The sequence below is a fragment of the Malania oleifera genome, chromosome 5, assembly GCF_029873635.1.
Source record: "Malania oleifera isolate guangnan ecotype guangnan chromosome 5, ASM2987363v1, whole genome shotgun sequence".
Classification (NCBI taxonomy): domain Eukaryota; kingdom Viridiplantae; phylum Streptophyta; class Magnoliopsida; order Santalales; family Ximeniaceae; genus Malania; species Malania oleifera.
The window spans coordinates 104,711,446-104,731,951 of record NC_080421.1 but is presented as its reverse complement, the minus strand read 5'-3'; the positions used below and the strand labels follow the sequence as shown (position 1 = coordinate 104,731,951).

At 37.0% G+C, this 20,506-nt stretch overlaps 1 protein-coding gene across 3 annotated transcripts; it reads right to left on the bottom strand.

Moving 5' to 3' along the window:
* Window positions 1–1,799: 1,799 nt before the first annotated feature.
* Window positions 1,800–19,979, bottom strand: LOC131155279 (uncharacterized). 3 transcript variants are annotated; one of them, XM_058108311.1, is made up of 7 exons: window positions 19,311–19,949; window positions 19,004–19,215; window positions 3,242–3,527; window positions 3,048–3,133; window positions 2,856–2,947; window positions 2,702–2,748; window positions 1,800–2,542 (listed from the first exon to the last, which is right to left on the bottom strand). In XM_058108311.1, the coding sequence occupies exons 1-7, from the start codon at window positions 19,632–19,634 to the stop codon at window positions 2,489–2,491; spliced, it is 1,101 nt and encodes a 366-aa protein (XP_057964294.1). In that variant the 5' UTR covers window positions 19,635–19,949; the 3' UTR covers window positions 1,800–2,488. The 3 variants fall into 3 exon arrangements, with proteins under 3 accessions (XP_057964294.1, XP_057964293.1, XP_057964292.1); XM_058108310.1 differs by having other exon boundaries at window positions 1,800–2,748; window positions 3,242–3,524; window positions 19,311–19,979; XM_058108309.1 differs by having other exon boundaries at window positions 1,800–2,748; window positions 19,311–19,969.
* Window positions 19,980–20,506: the final 527 nt, after the last annotated feature.

Below are 20,506 nucleotides of genomic sequence, written 5' to 3'. Positions count from 1 at the left end.
AAAATGACCTATTAACAAGGATTTGATTTCAAAAATAGAGAAGATAAGATGGACTTGACTATAATAACTTAAATTTATAAAATAAAATAAAAAGAGTATGTGCAAATATTTTTAGATAATTGATTTATATAAATAAATTGATATTGTGAGAATCAACTCAAATTGAATAACCAAACCAAATGATGGATTAACTAAACAATCAATTAGGTAATGATTTCGAATTAGTCTTACTTTATAATAATGCTAAACTAAAACCTTCAATTTGATTTGATTTTTAGAAGTGCGGTATGAGTAACCGAAGGTTCCTTCTCCTTTAAAAAAAAATTAAAAATCAAATAAATTTAAAGAAATTAAATATGGAGGTTGCTAGTCAATCTACCAAGTCTTATAAAATTCAATTAGTTCCCTTTTCCTTTCTAATCTATTTATTTATTTTTAATGAGAAAAATTAGAAGGAACAAAAGAAAAAAAGTTAGAAAACAAAGAAAAGCAAATTCGAAAACAAATTATATTAAATATTATAAACCTGAAAATTTGAATTTAAAAGCAAATTAATAAAGTAGGAAATTTTAAAATAGATGGAAAAAACAAAGAAGGAGAAAGTTTGGAGAACCGAAGCCGAGATTAGGCACATTTGAGAAAAGTGTTGAGATTTTACTGACAAAAATAAATTAGAAAAAGCTGTATCACCCTTTTTGATAATTTCAATAGACAGATAATTTCAATAGACAGCCTGCAAATGCTATCCATCACCCTGGAAAAATTCCATAACACTTAAATCGGATAACAACAACAATAAAACCAAACCTCAATAAATTCCCACTCAGTGGGATCGGTTATATGAATCATTTTCCACCAATTATCAATTTAATACTTCCATCGGAAACTTTGACCAAAGATGTTGAAGAGGTAGCTCAGACAAATTCAACATTAAAATAATTGATAATGTAATTAATAACTTTTCAAAACACCACTCTTTCTTTATTTCAATTATAAAATTGAGACCAAAATTAAAAACTAATTTAAAAAATAAAAAATGAAAACCAAAAACTGTATCCAAGGAAAATTGATTTTCGATAACTTGCCATGCACATGCTTAAAATAAATTTAATTCACAGAATTCCTATTTGTAAGATTAATCAGTAACAAAATTAATGAGGAATTTCAACTATCAAATTTTATCTTGAAAATATCTATTCCAATATTCTAAGTCGGATGGAATAATGCAAGCTTTCACAGAACTTTAATTAATCTTTAGCAGGATTTTTTTGCAAATAAATATATCCCTATTCAATTTCTATTAGGTTCCAAGCTTAATTCAATCTTATACCTTAGAATACATATTTCACAAATGATTCAAAGCTGCGGCAGCAAAGAAACTAATTAAATCATTAAAGCTTTTTCATCTAGTTTTAATATTTCAATGCAGGGGAAATAAAATAAAGAATATTCTGTGAACCTTTTTAGAAACTAACACTGGGTTCATATGATATAATCAGGCAAAGCCAAGCTGCCTGAGCAACAAACAATGACCGTACTTTAACTATAAATTATAAACAAAATTTGATAATATTGAGTTTTAACAATGTAACAAAAGCATGCAAAATTAATTTGTTTTTTGTTGTATAAAAGAAGCTGTATCTAATTTTTTTTTTTCACAATCTTTCTTGTTACCATGCAACCAGCAATTAGTGAATTTCCAGATTGTAGAAGGCCACCATTTCTCATATGATTGTTGCAACCCAATATCATGGTCACCACTCTAAAGTTTTAAAAAGCAGACAAGATAGGAGCACAACTTCAACAATACCTTCTTTTTTTTTGGGTGGAATGAATCCAACAATACAGAGCTAATGAAACATTTGTATGAACCTGATAATAAATTAATACTAATACCAGAAGGAAAATTGCATGTTTTGAAAACTATGGGTATGGGTGATGGGTGTATATGTGCAGCCATGAGTACATATTTTCAAATTTTCTTCATCATTGTTGATTGTCATTAAAAATCACTGAGCACTGACAAGTCACAGTGATTCACCAAGGTACCCAGATTATGAAAGTCTTTGGTTGCCCCACACACACCAAATAAGTGAGAGACCTTACCGAATTCCTGCTGTGCATACCATAGTTCTTCAGTCCTGCCAACAAACAACAAAATAGCATATGTTTCGACGTGTTGCCCCCCAACTTAGATAAGGTCTGGTTGCACCACAATTCCTGCTCAAAAAGGGCCTGACCGTAGTGATATGATCCAATATTTCTCGTGCAGACACCGCTTTTTGTAAAACAGAACCTTTTGTGCGTAATTAGTCAGAAGGATGAATCAGTAAGGCACAAGATTCATCCAGGTCATTTGGTTGGAGGGATATAGGTTATTAAGTGAAGGCAGTGTAGCTTTTGACACAACTCATCCAAAATTGGCACCTGAAATTTCTTCGCCCACTCTGTATAACAATATAATCATTTATCTGAACTTGATACCCCATCACCTCCATTGTGAGTTGTGGGAAATGAAAAACCGATAGTCAGGAAGATCAACCTGCAAGGCCCTGAGCCAATCGTCAGCAGCTTGCAATAGAGAATTTTCTTGCAGGCATTCATTGGCCCCACTAGGAGTCAAAATTGAACCTTTCAACTTATAAGAGGCAAGGCCAAAAACAGGTAAAGAAATCTTTGAAGATGTGTCAGCACTATGGACCTTCCTACCACTTGAACCATGAAGGTGTGGCCGACCTTTGCCTGTACCTGACAAAAATTAAAAATACAAATAAACCACGAGAACAAGGAACAATGACGAATCTGTGTGTGCGTGCGCACGTGTGTGTTTGAGAGAGAGAGAGAGAGAAATATACTTTTGGAGTGTGTAGATAAAGAATGGAAGGTTAAGAAGGATGCATCCAAGTTCTGTAGTGTTGGGCCCATAGGTATTCTGTATATTGGATACCTTCACCCATTATCAATTCATCAAAACTCAAATCACAATAAGAGGAACAATCATGTCAACCACCATTCAAACATCTTATATTTAGTTTGAGAAATTATACCAGGCTACAGAGAGCCAACTTGCAGGCAATAGATCACAGCTACTGTACATTCTGATTTCTGGAAATTGAGATGCCAGGACTGAAATCTGTGGAGGTGGGGAACATGGTGAAAGACGATATAGGTATCTATATCAGGACAATAAAATGCATAAAAGCCAAGCTTGATAAACTAATCTCCATTAAGACAGACTTGCCTTATCAGTTAAAGGTTTACGATGATGTGGTTGTTCTTGCTCCAAATATTCAAATATGAGCAGCCCCGGAGAGTTGCAAACCTCAACTTCATCACTTGATGAACTCACAATAGGTTTATCCCTCAATGAGAGCCTGTTAAACCTTTGTGAATTCAAGCTCACAAGATTCTGCTGGCTTCGAGCCCCATCAACAATGCATTTAGCTCTCCATTCTATTTCACAATCACTGCTGCCATTACTACTCGTCTCCCTTGAAGACTCAGCATCACTCTCATCAGCAGGCCTTCTGATGGAATATATAAATGAGCAAACAATCACAAGAAGCAAGAAACATGCATCATTAAGTGCCTGGATCTAATATCATAGAAACAAAACTGAATCCAAATAATAGCAATACAATAGACCAGATGCGCCAATGTCATCAGTTAGACTCTTTATTATGTAAACACCTCCACCCCCTTTTTCTTTATCAATAAAAAAAAAGGCACTAAACTACGTGGGCTTAGGCACATGCGCATGTGTGAATCTGGAACTGAAATGAGCCTAGTTTCCATGTCTCAAGCCATATCATTGCTGAAACATTAGAATTACATTATTTTTCCCATACAAGATCAGCATGAAAATACACAAGCTTGCACCTAGAGCACATCATGTACAGGTTCAGATTTGACACGAGCTCTTCACTTACTCTTAAATTTCCATAGATATAGTTTAAAAGAAGTATCCCAGGAAAACTTTAGCTAATTATGGACCATTCTACCCTTCCTAATGCCAGGGAATCCACCATGAGCCATAATCCAATATCCATATGCTGTTCCATGCACATCCTTTTTGGTGGTTGAAGTGTTCTTTTTTGTTTAATTTTTTAGGTTGTATAGCAACCCAAATGAAATTGATTGTCAAGAGTATCTCTACAGCACTCAGTTAAGAACCTCGCTACGTAACTGACTAATGCAAGTTCTCTTGACAAACATGCAGGCTACATAAGAGATACTGCTCCCTCAGCGGAATGTTTGTAGTGTAAAGTTGCTTTAGCTACTCAAGTAATTCAAATGAAATTCTACAGTAAAGGAGACGATCACGTCCTGTATTTCAATAGGGCAGTATAAGCAGCCAACAACATAACTCGCTGACATGGACGCAATCATGCAATAGTCATTCTAATCTTCAGTATACAAATAGAAGGGGACTCCAGTATAAATTCTAATGTACCACCAGGCTCAAGCTAAAAGATAGCCTCCTATCTCAGACCACCGCTCAGCTAAGACAATGTTCCAGCTAAGATAGCCTTCAAATTACAATGCAAACATCCAGTCCTTATAATTTTGACAGCTTACATGTCTCAATTTTCAAATTTTCTAGGTGCAATCAGAACTAACCCTAAAAATGACTCAAGGTTCTAACATAATAAATGCAGAAGCTATGTTGCAGGTAGCCCTTATCCTGCCTCATACATTTGTAGGGCCTAGCAAGAACTACACCTAAGTGCAGGGAATGAAGCCTCTAGCTTAACAGATGCAACATCTGCACCATAACAAGTGTTGTCCACCGCATGGCTGTCATAGCAATGCAAAATCACCAATGGAAGAAAACCAAGGTTGCAGCTCAACAAGCATGCCAGTTGCATTGCAGCCAGCAATGTCCACCCTGCCTAAATCTGTAAGAGTATCCAGGAGTACCAGATGGAAGAAATTCAAGATTTATAACCAACAAAGGTGCAAGCTGCATCATAGCCAGCATCACCCACATCATCTGACTGTAGTAATACTCAAAAGTTGCTGTGTGAAAAGTAAGAATTTTCAGGATGAAGTAGTTGTTCAACCCCTCTCTCTAAGGGCCCTTCACAACCCCTCTCCAAGGGCCCTTCCTTTGAGGGCAAAGGGGCCTGGGGGAAGAGAGAAGGGGGGTGCCCTAGGTTGATTAGTGAACTAGCATACCTAGAAGGCTTGATCAGGGGTTGTCCTCGAGTTATTCAAAAAAATAAGCTCATCCAGTAACATTTGAACCAATCAAGCTACTCAATAAAAATGTCTAATTAATGTCAGTAACACCTGAAACAGTCAAGGCCACATCATAAGATATTCAATTTGTATAAGAGTTCCATCATGAGGATACCAAACAGCTGCATTATTGCAGAAACAGCCTAAACATGAGTGTTAGTCCTGCAGAAGGGTTGTTACTCTTGGGCAGCGACATAAGCCACCCTCTGGAACACCTGAGGGGGCAGAACATGCCTATTAGTTTTAGACAACTATTTCAATAGCATGTAGTCGGCAGTCTCTGCCATCTAGACAGATAGAGTAAAAGTATTAACGTTAGAATCGACAAATGAAGAAAAGGCTAAAAATTTGAAATTTATTTGCAAAACTAGAGTTAATGAAGTTAAGCTTGCATTAAAAAAAAAGGTGAAAAATGATGAAGCTGATCAAATAATACCCAATTGAAGTTTGTAAATGCCTAATGATAACAGAATTATTTGACTAGCTAATTTTGAATGAAGGCAAAACACTTTAATACCTACATAAAAAAGCAAAGGAGATGCTCAAAATTGTAATAACTATCATAAAGTTAAATTTATGATTCATGCAACCTATGTGGCATGATAATTGAACAAAGACTAATGTCAAAAAAGAGGGTTTCAAAAAATCAGTTCGATTTTATGCATGGGAGATTGATTATAGAAGCTATATATTTTTTAAGAAGATTAATAAAAAGTTTAGGAACAAGAAGAGAAACTTGCACATGATTTTTATTGACTAAGAGATATCCTATGGTAGAGTACCTCGGGAAGTTCTATGGTGGATTCTAGGGGGGTGGGAGAAAGGAGTATGCAGTAGGTATACCGCTGTCATTAAGGATATGTACGATAGAACAATCGCTAGTGTTAGGCCTAAAAGTGGAGAGTCTACATAATTCCCAATAACAATAGGCGTACATCAGGTATATACTTTGAGCCCTTATCTTTTTCCATTAGTTATGGATGAACTTACTAGAAGTATCCGGTTCCATGATGTATGTTGTTTGCAGATGTTGTTTTGACTGATGAAACTAAAGATGTAGGATCTAAGTTAGAATTATAGAGAGAAGCATTATATTTTAGAATACATAGAAATAAGACAAAAAATATGATATATAGTTTCAATAATGGTAGGAGGAATATTGGAGAAACGATTAAAAGGTGAAGAAATTAATAGTGCTACTAGATTTCAATACCTTGGATCTATTATAAAAGTTGAAGGAGAAATCACATAAGAATATGTAATACATAGAGCTAAAGCACAGGGAGTGCTTTGGGCAAGTTGTGGTGGTTGTAGAATTAAAATTAGAAGGACGACTATAAGACCAACCATGCTATATGGATCACAATGTTAGGCAACTAAGAAACAACATATCCAAAGAGTAAAATTTGCCAAAATGAGAATGCTAAGGTGGATGAGTGATATAACATTTAAAGATAAATTAAAGAATGAACATATTCAAGATAAGTTAGGTATAGCACTTATAGAAGATAAGGTTGGAGTGGTTTGGGCACCCCTGCAACATAGGCCAAATTGTGCACGAGAGAGGCGTGAGCTAGTTACTTTAGCAATAGAAGGGTAAGGGTAAACCTAAATAACTTGGAACAAGATAATGACTAAGGATTCAATAGCCCTCAAATTGTCCAAGGAAATTGTCCAAGGCCATGTAAATTGGCAGGAAAGGATTCATGTAGCCAACTCCACTAAGTGGGACTTAAGGCCTGGTCTGTTGTAATTTGTAAGAATATGATAGAAATAAATGGCCATGCCAAAATAGTTGTCAAACAATGCTCTAACTGAGGATATGCAAAATATTTTATGCTGATCATATGATAGCACAAATACAGTGTAAATTTATTATACTACAAGGCACCAGCTGCCTTGGTCTTCAAAAAAGTACCCAGGGTTTAGGACTACATATAAAACAACTACCAGGCACAAATCAATTGAAAGATTAAGGGATGTACCCTCAATTTCAAAAACTATCCACCGAAAAAATGAAACATTGAAAAGATAAAATAATGTCAAATTAAAAAGTAGAAAACTATTAAACAACTCACATAAGGCAGTGTGATATACAGAGGGAACAAATTGAATACATACACACATAAAGAGATGGACAGAGCCAGAGACATGAGGGTATGTCTGTACATATCTATGTATGCGAATGTTTTTTGAGAAGTCCTAAATTAAGAAGAGGATGGACAAAATATATGAACATGTGAAGAACATGGGAATAATTAATGACAATAAATTAGATCACAATGTCATTGCTACCCCCCATTTCAGTTAAGAATTAGATAGAAAAGCATCTTTTTCACTCTTAATAGCTAGGCACTATGACGGCTAATAGAAGTGCCAGCCATGGTCACTGCAGAATCTACCCCTGGATATGGGAGTGAAGGAATTGGAAACCTTTTGCTCAGCATACTTCAAGAGTCACTAGCTGTCAAGATGACTTGCTCTCCAAGACTCTTAGGTTAGGGTTTCAAGAAACATGACAACAGATTCTTCAAATCAGTTGCTCTTCAACTGATGAAGATGCTCCATATTTTCAGACTAGGCTAAACAGGTCTGGCAGGCTTTTGATTCCTTCCCAAGAAGTAATAAACTTCTTTTCCCAGTGTCTGTCCCAGAGCTTCACTCAAGAACAATGTCACCGTGTATCATAGTGAGCCTTTGAAGCATGTCGATATTACCTGGACTCAGGTACAAATGTCAGGTATGGCTGCATGTCTATGCATGATACTTTAAATTATATGGGAATACCACCAAAATGGTCTCCAAGTTTTTTATATGGGAATAGGGATACTTCATTTTTAAGTAGAAATTTTGTAGGTCATAAACCTAAAGTTAACAGAAGTAAAATATATGGATCTTAATTTAGGATTTAATTGAGAAAAAAAACAGCATGGGGTTACAAAAAATGCCAAGCGCTTATTTGAAAAGAAATTTATTCATTTATTGGCTTGAAAAATAGAAGAAATATAAATATCCTACATGTTAATATTATAAAATGTTACAGGCTTGTCCTACTATTTATAAGTCATTTCTTAAAACCCAGAATTGAACAACAATAGAGAAAACGGGTGGTGTAAAAAGAGAAGCCACTACGAAATGATTTCCCATCTAGTGATACCCTTGGCAATCAGTGTATCGAAAAACACGTCATACTCACTGACTTTACCAAGAAGTTCTATGCAAACCTTGCATACAATTTGACATGCTACTCACAAAACTCCTTGAACACCAACGTACTCAGCTCCAATGTCTGACCGAAGGATCTTTCTCCCGATCTAATTTTCAACCTCAACCGCAAGTTAACGTGGCAAAAATCTTTGACTTGTGCCACATGAAGTACACCAAGACCTTTCGTGATAAACTCACGAAGTACATATGTCCAACCTGTGATGTTATCCTCACCGGTCCCCAAACATCTGAATAAATATAGTCACCCATATGCCCTAACCACATATGTCACAAAACAATGTTATCTAATTCAGATTCTACAACTATAGCTCCACCTACAACTGTGGCACCCAACAGTGCATAGATATTTCTCGCTAATTTCTATCCCTTCATCACCATTCGCCTTCACACACCTTCATTATCCCACTTTCAGACTTGTAACTATACCGATTACAATCTAAAGTGCCAATGAAATCACATTCTTTCGTACATCTGGTACATGCCTTACATCACATAATGTTCTCACAACACCATCATACATTTTAATTCTGACATTTCTTATTCCAATAATTTTGCATGAAGCATTATTTCCCATTAGAACAGAACTAGAATTAACTAACCTACAGTTGTTTAACAAATTTCCATTTGGTGTCATGTGATAAGAATATCTTGAATCTAGGATCCAAGAATCCATGAGGCGTTCTAAACCCGATGAAACATAATATCACCATCACTGCTCCCTAAGTCTCCTTCTTCCACTACATTCGTAGATTTTGACGAACCCTCTTGATTTTCTGCATTCCCCTTCTTCTACTCCGAATACTCCAATTTTATGTGCCCAATTTTTCCGCACTTAAAACACCTTATGTTCTTCCTGGACTGCAACAAATATTTATTACCACTCGATCCGCTCCAGAATTTACTTCTCCCACGTTCCTAATTACCCTTCACCACAAGACCTTCACCTTGTGAAATGTCATCGTTGGCCTTCTTTATCTAATGAAAACCCAGGAGTGCGCTTGTTACCTCTTCCAAATTCAAGGTTTCCTTGCCCCATGTTAGAGTCGTAACCAAATTTTCATACGTGTGAGACGCAGGTAGAGAATTCAATAACATCAATGCCTCGTCTTCCTCCTCGAACTTCACATTAACCCGCATCAAATCACTTATAATTTGATTGAATACATTGATGTGCTGGTTCAAATCCAAACCCTTCGCCATCTTAAGCCAATACAATCTTTGCTTAAGATATAACATGTTTGATCAAGACTTAGACATATACCGTCTTTCTAGTTTCTGCCAAACTGCCACTAGAGAATCCTCATCCATGATGTGATACAACACGTCATCAGCCAAACAAAGCATGATAGTCGACACAGCCTTTACTTCCAATTCCTTCCAACTTATTTTGTCAATGCCTTCCAGTTGACCTCTGTATAATGCCTTCACCATACTTTGCTGCACTAGCAGATCTTTAACCCTTCTCTGCCATAGTCCGAAGTTTCTCGTTCCATTGAACTTAAGAACATCAAACTTTGCAAAAAGATATTTCAAAAGTCATTACAACAATGCTTTGATACCAATTTTTTGTGCAAATCAATGCGCAGCGGAAACAAACGATCTTACAATGCAGCACTCAATAGTGAAATATACATAAAACACAATCACGTAAATTATATGAAAGCAATGAAACAATGACATGAAGAATTACATGGTTCGGCAATGCCTATATCCACTGGAGCAATCAGCAATGAATTTTTACTATCTTGTGTTTAGAGATATGAATGTTACAGAGTTACAATATATACCATGTATATATAACCCTCTCAGAGGTTTTTCCCCCCGAAACCCAACTCATACAACTTCTCAAATTCAAAATTCGAAAACCAACGTTGAGTTACCGAGCCAAACCATCGACGGTCTCAGACATACCGTCATCGGTTTAATACCGAGACTAAACAGTCGAAGTAACAGCACCAAAACAATCGATTGTTTCTTGTCATCCTGACAAAACTATCAATGGTTTCAGGGAAACCGTCGACGGTTTGCTCCTGCAAACCATAGCTGCTGTTTTCAACCATGTTTTCTCATTGCACATGTGTTCCACTCAACATATGAGCCACATATTACAACAAAGTCCCTACAAGATACACATAAAAATAATTACAGGAGAATAAAGGCACCAAAGTATTTTATTTAGAAAGAAGAAACCCATGTCAAGAGTAGAACTCAAAGAACTAATTCACTTCTATGTTACTAAAATTGTAGAAGAACTAAGGATTCCAAGAGATACAAGAGCAATCTTGACTATAGAAGTTAGAAATAAAAGCATCATAAATAGTAGCAAGACAATGTAAATGAAGAGGAATGCCCCCTTTCCACAAGTCTTCCCAAACTTGGATTTTTGAACCATCCCTTTAGACCACATAGAACAAGAGAAATAGATGTGCAATAAAATAGGAACTAGCACAACCACACAAGTAAGATTCCCTTTCCCCACCAACTCTTCCACCCCCTTCCCTTTTCCCGCTCCACGTGGGCGGGGGGTGGAAAGCCCCAAAAACATAAGGTCCCCAAGCTGGCTTTAGATCCAAGTATCCTCACAATCTCCCAAATAACAAAAGGTATTACGCACCATCCATGTTGCAAGACCACCGTCCAATGCAGCTTAATTTCAATTGAACCCCCATGAAGGCATGAACTAGTACATAGGATCTTTTTATACACTTTCAATGCTAGGGAAATAAGAAAACCTTTTAGAAATCTATATAAACTAAAATACTAGTTTCCTAAATAAAAATATCCTAAAAACTTAAAAATATGATCCCAAAAAAATCCTGAATAAAAAAATTAAAATACAATAAAAATTTAAAAATTAGGATAGCTCTTTTGTGCATGTTGAATCATTCTCACACAATTAGGAAGAATTCAACCTCAAACTTTAAATAACTAAAGAATAAAGAATAATGACCATGAGCAAACCTGACGCAAACCAATGCATTTTTCCAGCTTCAAAAGAAAATAGGATTATATGATTGAAGAGCAATTGGAGGTGCAACTTGCAAATCTGTGAGGCTCAAGGTCCAACTTTGGTGCATCCAATATTTCATCCAGTGGCCCTTCACTCTCAAAAGGTGCTTCCTCAACACCTCCTCTTTCTGGATAATCTCCTCTTTAACGAACTCAAAGAAGTTCCTTTCTCCTAATTCACAATAATTAGGTCAAAGCAATCACGAATTTTTCCTTCTTTTTTTTTTATTCTGCTTTCTAATGGGTAAGGTTCTGACCATACCACTTCATGTAGTCAGGTCTAGTTCCATTAGGGCAGTCCAGTTTGGTGCAAAGAGGTTCCATCCAGATCAAGTAGCATGGAACTTTTAAATCGTCTTCTTCAATAAAAACCAAATGAGAGGTAGGGTTTTCTCCTTTTTACTCCACCAAACTAACAATGGGCGTAAGAATGAATTTTTTTTGCCAGCAATGGCATGGCTCACAACAATGGTGAAGCTTCAATGAAGATCTTTCAATAGCAATATAGTCTCTGGTTCAAATTGCAAGTTCTGTGATCTGGACTAACAGCTTAATGGCCCAATATCAGCACTGCAACAACAACTTCTCCTTCTGGTTCTCCTTATTCTTGTTGTGCTCTGTAACTGATTTGTGGTGACTAATATTTCAATTAAGGATGTGAATTGAAGAGGTTTGGACTTTAAAAGTTGGTTAATCAAAAGATTAAGGTGGGTGGTAGCGCAAGGCTATAAACAAGAGAAAATTAGGTGCCATGATTGAAGAATTTGGATGATTGTTTATATCAATCTGCAACTGTGATTGTGTTTAGGGTTCAATTGCTCAAATTTGGTGATGGTGTGACCCAGGGGCAGCACCAAGGATCTGCAGCCATGGGAGAGGTTAGAAGATATTGAAGAGAGGAGAGAGGAGAGAGGAGAAACAAGGGGAAACTCACGTTCACTTCATTTCAAATTCAACAACTGCCTACAACATGGATTTCACACACTATTTATAGGAAAACCTCTTCACATGAAATGATGAAAGTACACATAAATCCCTAAATCAACATGAAATTACAAACATACCCCTAGAATACACAAATATTAGAAACAAGCCCCCAAACATATAATAAGAAAGTAAATAAACAAAACACAAAGTAAACTACTAAATACAACCAACAATCCCTTAACCCAATTCTTCTTAATTATTCTCCAACATTGATCTTCCCAAGGTCTTGCTTCTTATCCTACATCAATTCTCCCCCAATTAGAAAAATATGGCCTCAAATTTTGAAATGGTGGAGGATCAAAAGTAAAAAGCAAACTTGGACTCTTCGAAAACCAGCGTTTGAGTGATACAAGAAACCACGATCCTTTGGCAGCATCATTGACTTGAATTGAGAGTTAACAACAATAAACACATTAGAATACAAACTCAACAATAGGAGTGTCTAAAATACTGTAGATGTCTTCAAACACATTCATTGCCTTGCTCGTGTCTTCAAGTTGAGTGCCTTCGACATGATCACTAATCTCATCTTCTTTATCCTGGTTGGCTGGTGGAGCAGGCTTCAAAATGATGTTCTTCTCAATATAGTGGAAGATATATGTGTTATCATCTCCTTGAGTCACCCAAATCATCCAACCAAGGAGAAGCAAGGAGTACATGGCCAATCTTCATAGGTATTATATCACACCAAACATTATCAAAAATAGTTACCCATTTGGATAGGAACCAAACATCTTTCATAAACATATAAGGTAGTGTTATCAATCCAAGACATCTCATAAGGCCAGGGTGAGGTTCTAAATGAAGTTGCATATGAGTGACTCCATTTGTAGAAACCATATTCTTAGGGCATCATCCGTCAATGACGATTTTGCAAACATTTCCTCCACACTTGAAAAAGGTGAGCAAACATTTCCACCAATAATTTGTCACCATATTGCTGGATTTGTACATATATCCACTGCAACTATACATCAACAAAAGCCCTTAACACCATTGCCCACAATCTTTACTCCCAATTTCTCAAAAACAATCTTCAATTCGCCTTTGATCTTGAGTGTCGTGATAAAATGACAAATTTCAATGTGAACATTCACAATATGCAGCAATATAAAATAAAATAAAATAAAAAGACCTGAGTTTTTATGCTGGTGGCATTTCTTGTGAAATAGAAGATCCACAATCAAAATATCATGCCACAAATGAAAATATAGAGGAAGAAACCCAAAATATAGTGGCTAAAGGCAATTTCTTACGAAATTGGCTGTTGCAAGGAACTCAGGCAACTTTTCTCACACACGTCACTGGCGTGTGAGATGCACAAGTCGTCAGAAGTGACTTCTCAGCAATGATATTTGGGGCGAAGGGAGATCAAGGAATGGGGAATTCAATGGTGTCGGTGCTCTGATGAGAAAAGCACAGAAGGTTAGGATTTTCGAAGAGCCAACGGCTGGAGAAGTTTGGCCGGTGCATGGTGCTCCTCTGGTGGTCAGACGGTGAATAAATTTTTAGGGCTAGGGTTTCAGGGGGTTCTGTTTTTTATGGTGTGGCCCTGTGGGTGGTGTTATAAAATCTAGGCTAAAATTTATGGTCTCGAAAAAATGGGACATGACTGGAATTTTTTTGAAAAATTCAGAACAGCTTTCAACTTTTTTGAGAAAAAAAAAACACTGAAATTTCAGGGCAAAGAAGAACCAGAGAATGAAGAAGAGTGGGCAAGGGAAACTAGAGAACAGTGGGGAGAAGGAAGAAGAGAAGAAGAGTGAAAGGGAAGGATGGGGGAGTTGAAAAGGTAGAACAAGATCATGGTTGGGCTCTAATACCAAATGATGCAGGGGCAGCATCAAGGATCTGCAGCCATGGAAGATGTTAAAAGAGATTGAAGAGAGGACGGAAGGGGATGAGAGGAGAGGAGACACAAAGGGGAAACTCATGTTCAGTTCAAATTCAACAACTGCTGCCTACAACATGACTTTTACATGCTATTTATAAGAAAGCCTCTTCACATGAAATTGCACATAAATCCCTTAAACAACATGAAATTACAAACATAGCCCTAAAATTCACCAATATTACAAACAAGCCCCCAAATACACATGATACTAAACTAATTAAACTAAAAACATAGTAAAGTACTAACTAAACCCCACAATCCCTTAACCCAATTCGTCTTAATTATTCTCCAACAAGGATCTTCCCAAGGTCTTGCTTCTTGTCCTGCATCACGAAACAGCACAATTTTTTCATTATAATTCTTGCAACTGTGATAGGATGGGAACAGGAGTGCAAGGGCTAAAAGTAAAATTCAGTGACATCAATCGGGCATGTAGCAGTGATTGCAGTGGCATAGAGATGGCAACAAAGAAGGCAAAGCAATTTGAGTTGAAATTACAAATCCAATGAATAAATCAGAAATCATAGAAAACAGTTTCAAACGATGACAGCAGTGGTATTTTGAGCTAAAATCACAAACCCTATCAAACAACACTGGTAACTTTTTCGATTTAGAGTTACTCTGCTTTGATACCAACTGCTGCAGGACCAACCACCACCACAACTTAATTTCAAATCAACCTCCATAAAACTAGTACAAAGGAGCCTCTTATAGTATTTCAATGCATGGGAAATTGGAAAAAGAAATTTAGAAACTTAAATACACTAAAATACTATCCTAACTAAAAGAAACCTAAAATATTAAAGATACAGCCCAAAAAATATATCCTAGATAAAAAAAAAATGAAAATACAATAAAAATTACAAAAGTAGGATAGTTCTTGCTTGCATGCTGAATCATTGATAGAGGACCAACATCCAATGCGACTTAATTTCAACCACCACCCCAAAAAGAAAAAAGTGTGGGCTTTCAATGCTGGGAAAATAAGAGTAATTTTACACACCTAAATAAACTAAAATATTAATTCCTTAAATAAAAATATCTGAAAATCTTAAAGATAAAGATCCCAATAAAATGCCTAAAAAAGTAAAACACGTTTTGCTTGCATGTTGAATCAGCAATTCAGATCACAGAAAACCTACATCAACTTCCCCATCCTCTCAACCAAACTTTCAGGATCTCAATCAAAAGACAATAAATAAATAGGGAAGCTAGACAAACAAGCTGAGACTAGTGTACTACAACTTCTTAAGAAAAATAGACACACTTCCACCCATCATACCTCTCAGCAACTCTCTCCATAACTGGAATCCAAAAATGGAAGGATTGCACCAAGGTTCAGGGAAGAATCTGCACAAACCAGATTTCTTGAGGAATGTACCAAGAGAGAATTGGATTTTATTAGACAATGTATGGTTAGTAAACAAGGAAAAGGTATAGAATGTATCGTCAATTCTATATGATTCCACAAGATCTAGTTTCGTTCAAGTGATGGGTTCTAGTCAATCGAAAGGATCTTCTAATCAATCCAAAGATCACTTTGATTCCATTAGTAATGAGAATTCAGGATATCACACATTGATCAATCAAAGAAAGGTTCAACAACTAAGAGAAATATCAATTCTTTGGGATCCTTCCTTTCTTCATAGGGAATGAACATCCCAAACATTACAACCAGTTAAAGTGCCAAAATGAGAGACATCCTGTTAAGTAAGACACTAAGACCTCAACTAACCAAACTAGACAGATATATTACTCCTAAGATCCAAAACAACCTCAAAAATCTGCAAAAAAAAGTCAAAGCATTATTACAACACTCCAAATCATTCTCACATGAGCTCAACTTGTTTGTTTGACACCAGGGGATCATATTTCTCTAGATTACCAACCACTTCATTCCATTTTTTTTTTCTTCTTTTTACTTTTGCACAGCAGTTTAACTCTCACCTTGGTTATCGTTCGGTAAAAGTTGTTCATTGCAACAGTCTTAAAGGAAGAGGTTGTCATTTACTTTTTTTTCTTCCATCCATGGTTTCAAGTTAACTTTAAGGTCCTCCCTGTCGAAATAAACAGAACCATTTCAAAGGATAAACATTCTCCTTCACAAAGCACTTGGTTACACCAAATTTTTACTATTTAAAAGATGAAGTTTGTAGGTCTTTCAGTCTGTATTGGCACTTGGGATTAAAGAAAATCTCTTCCTTTGTGTCCATTTCACAATCAATCAACAGATACAGCCAACTATAACTAGAGATTTTGTTTTGACAAGTGAAGTGTGGAATTAAAGAAAATAGCACCAAAGAAGGGAAGGAAGGGGGGCAAAATGCCAAAGAAACAAAAGCATTGTTAAAAAACAATTATCAAAAAAGTCACAGAAAAAATTGATCTTTGGGTTTAAACTCCAAAGCTTCAAAAATGAAGTGCGTGTATAAGTGCATCCTTAACTTCTGTATAGGAACCACTTTTCCCCTCAAAGGGCCATCTTATTCCTTTCTCTCTGAATGCACTAAAAACCACAAAGAGGGGCTAAGTTCCATACCCTCAGTGTTCACATCACCACATTTGAACTTTGAGCGCTGAAGAAGAGCTTCCCAAGAAGCCTATTTGGTGCAGGTTGTCCCCTCTGAGAACAGCTTCCCAAGGAGCCTAAAATGCTAACAATAAAAAACAATTTTTCTAGGGGATTATAACAGTCCACATAGCCTTCCAATGAAAGACCACCTGCCTGCTTCCGGAGATGAATTTGTAGTAGTTTTTGACCGATAATGAGCAGTCTTAACACTAAGCCTTCTTACAGAATCTTCCAAATTCCAGTAGATTTTGATGCTATGGAGCTTGGCTAACAAATTTTTCACCTCTTCGAACTCCCAGTCTGAAACCCTACTTCTAAAAGTCAGATTCCAAAACATCTGAAAACCCATTCCTTTTCATCACTTAAAACGTTATGAAGTGCTGGCAACCAGTCTTCAAGTGCATCATTTCCACACAAAAAATCAATCCAGAATCTGTTCTGTGGCCGTTTCCTACCATGAACCCAAGAAATTTTTATAACACCTTCCTTCCATTCATAATGTAATCACTCTTTTCACAAAACACCATTTTCAAAAGTGAACATCCAAAGCTACATGCCCTACAATTCCTGATTGAACTCTTTTAGATGTCTCAAACCCATACCTCCAAATCTGAGTAGGGAGCAAACAGTCAGTTCACTAAGGGGTGCTTTGTTTCCCCATCAACATTGAATTTTCGATCCTAATTAGAAGCAATGCTGGAATTGTGAACAAACATAAATTAAGCTGGAAGACTAGCAAGAATGCTTTGGATTAAGGTAAGTTTTTCCCCTTATGACAAAAGTTAACTTTTCCAACCAACAACCTTCCTTTTAACCCTCTCACCAAACTATCCCATGCTACTTTAAACTCAAAAGGAGCACCATGAGGCAGCCACCATCAAGTTTTTCGAAGCTTCCCTACCTTCTACCCAAAGTTTGCTCCTAACCTCTCCAAGTCCCTCACCTTCACCACTGCAAAGTTCTGTCTTTCATACTCATATTGATCCATAAGATCCAGTCCCAAATTTATTAGACCCTACAGAGAATTTGGTGAGGGTGGGTTTGAGTCCTGGGAAGTACAAGAGGGAAAAAAAAAAGTTCAAAAATAGCATAAAATCTAGCATAGTAGATAAATTATGATGGCGGTAAAGGGTTCGGGAAGGGGGGAAGCATGTCAAATTATAAACATAGTTAGTTGGAAATTGGAATGAGGGTAAGGGTAGATTAGAAAATGGAACTTGATTAAGAAAGTCTTTGACAGGTGCTCTCCCCCAATATCATCCCTATCCAAGAGGGAAAAATTGGAATTGGTAGATTGGGGGGGGGGGGGGGGGGGGTTGGTAAGAAGTATTTGGGGTGGCCATTGTGGGGATAGTTTTTACCCTCACATGGTGCCTCAAATGGCATCCTTGTCATGTGGGTCTCTCGAATTTCCAAAGTGGATACTCTAACGAGGTTTTCTCCCCTTTCTGTGTTATTTGAAGTGAGAGGGACGGGTCAGTTGTGGTCTTCCTCAGTGTATGGGCCTTCTTCTAGACCAACTCTTACGAGTTCTTTTCAGAACAGCTTTACTTTGTTATTGGTTTCTTTGTTACAAGAACTCCAAGACAGCTTCTCAGCTTCTTTTGCGTCGCAAACTTGCTTAGAGGATTTGGAATAAGCTTTTTGGTAATATTATGGGAGACAGTTGGGCATCTTTCTTTGGTGGAAGACTTGTTAGCCATTTCTTTCACAAGCTTTGGAAGAAGGAAGGATAAGGCAGCATTATGGAAGCGCAGCATTTTTTAAATTTTATGAAGAATATCGAACATCGTGGCTTATTGATCTTTTCTCTTTTTGTTTGTTCGTAGTTGTTTATTCCTAGTTTGTTCCAGATCTTTCTCAGAAGATATCTCATTCTCCCTCTTGTAAATTATTTCCCTAATAATCAAACTTTCTTTTGCTATCCAAAAAAAAAAAAAAATTAAGATCATCCAAATGAGTAATGAGCATATACTCTAAAATCTACCAATAGGCCACTGAACCCACAAAGAGAGCGTAACTAAGAACCATAAAAAAAAAAAACTGCAAACATGAGAAATATTCAAACTTACCTCAACCTTGACGGGCGTTTTAAGGGGTCTATGTACAATTGAATACCCGACAGGAATGGTACATAATACTGCTTAACTGAGTCTTTCCCATTCAACAACAGAGGCACTCCCACTCCATACACGCTCCACTCTTTAAACGATTCCCACAGATCGCCAAGACCGAAAAAAGGTTGTAACTCAGCTTCCCTAGTCCTCCGCCCCCTAATACCCGCCTGTGCACTCAAAACGCCAATAGTTAACAAAAATAGCCCTAGCAATTTATTTCAAGAACAAATCAATGTAAACCCCTAAAATTTTTTTGGAGTACCTCGGGAAAGCACTGAGCGACCACAAGGGGTGTCACTGATTCCATCAAACGGTCCAAATTGGTAGTCAAATTTGACGGCGGCGGAGAAGAGGAGCACGCTGTGGGCGGTTTCGACAATGTCGACTCCTCGGAGTCCGTACGGCTCTCCACTTCCGCTGAGGAGTCCGATTTCAACGGCCTCTGAAGCTGCCGCTGCTGCAACTGCTGCTGCTGCAACAACAGCTGCTGCTGCTGCTGCTGCTGGTGCCGCCGAATCGCCGGGGGGTTGTAGAACCGGTCTCCCCCGTGAGCTCGCGACACGGCAAAACCGCCAGAACCGGACATTACAGTGAGCTTGATCGAGAGGATTTAGAGTAGAATACAAAGCAGTTGCGAGAGATCAAAGAAATGGGTCTCAATTGGAATGGAAAATTGCTAGCACAAGCTTCGAACAGCGAGGGTTTTGAGGGTTTGAAACCTACGGGAGAACGAGGAACTGAGGACCAGCAATGGGTGTGCTCGATTTTGCGGGTTAGGTTGGAAAAAAGGAGCGGCGAAAGGGTCTACGGACAAAAGAGAGACCAAAACGAAGAGAACTTCGCAAGAGCAAAAACTGGGATAGTTTGCATTTGCATTTCGCACTCTGCACTCAGAACTCTTGCTTCCGGCCATCTGCTAATGTTGAAATGACAGAATTGCCCCCCTGAATACTCAAATTGACAACAGCCTTCAATGCCACTTTAATTATGAATGAGTAGACTCTGTTTTTTATTTGGGCGATATGTTTCCATTTCTAGGTGGGTAGATAAACTCATTGATTTCAATGCTTTAAGTTTCTTAAATTTATGAGTGAAAAAAGGATATGAAAAATTGAAATTAGTGTGTAGCATTGATCTAGTGAACCTCAGTATCCAAAAAAAAAAAAAAAACCTAATAATTGAGTTCTTATTTTTTTTTATTTAAGTTATTCTTTAGTGCTCCGCATGATAAGAGTATCGATTCTATTGATTAAAAGTTTTTTTAGTGTATAATTTACCTTCAAATTTATGCAATAGTTGTATCCATATGATACTCATTTCATGTTTTAATGGTATAAACAACAAGTTTTATGCTTATGGGTTAGAAAATTTTGAGGCAATAGTGAAATTCTTAACCACTGATTTTCAACTATTTAAGGAGAAACTTTTCTTGCAATCTTACGATCAAAGAATTTGGAA

What these genes read in the sequence shown, in the direction of transcription:
- LOC131155279 (XM_058108309.1), bottom strand. Translation starts at nt 19,634, where the DNA reads ATGTCCGGTTCTGGCGGTTTTGCCGTGTCGCGAGCTCACGGGGGAGAC. An exon ending in TCGCTCAGTGCTTTCCCGAG is followed by an intron (nt 19,216 to 19,310) that starts GTACTCCAAAAA and finishes TTGAGTGCACAG; the next exon opens with GCGGGTATTAGGGGGCGGAG. An exon ending in AGTTGGCTCTCTGTAGCCTG is followed by an intron (nt 2,948 to 3,047) that starts GTATAATTTCTC and finishes TAATGGGTGAAG; the next exon opens with GTATCCAATATACAGAATAC.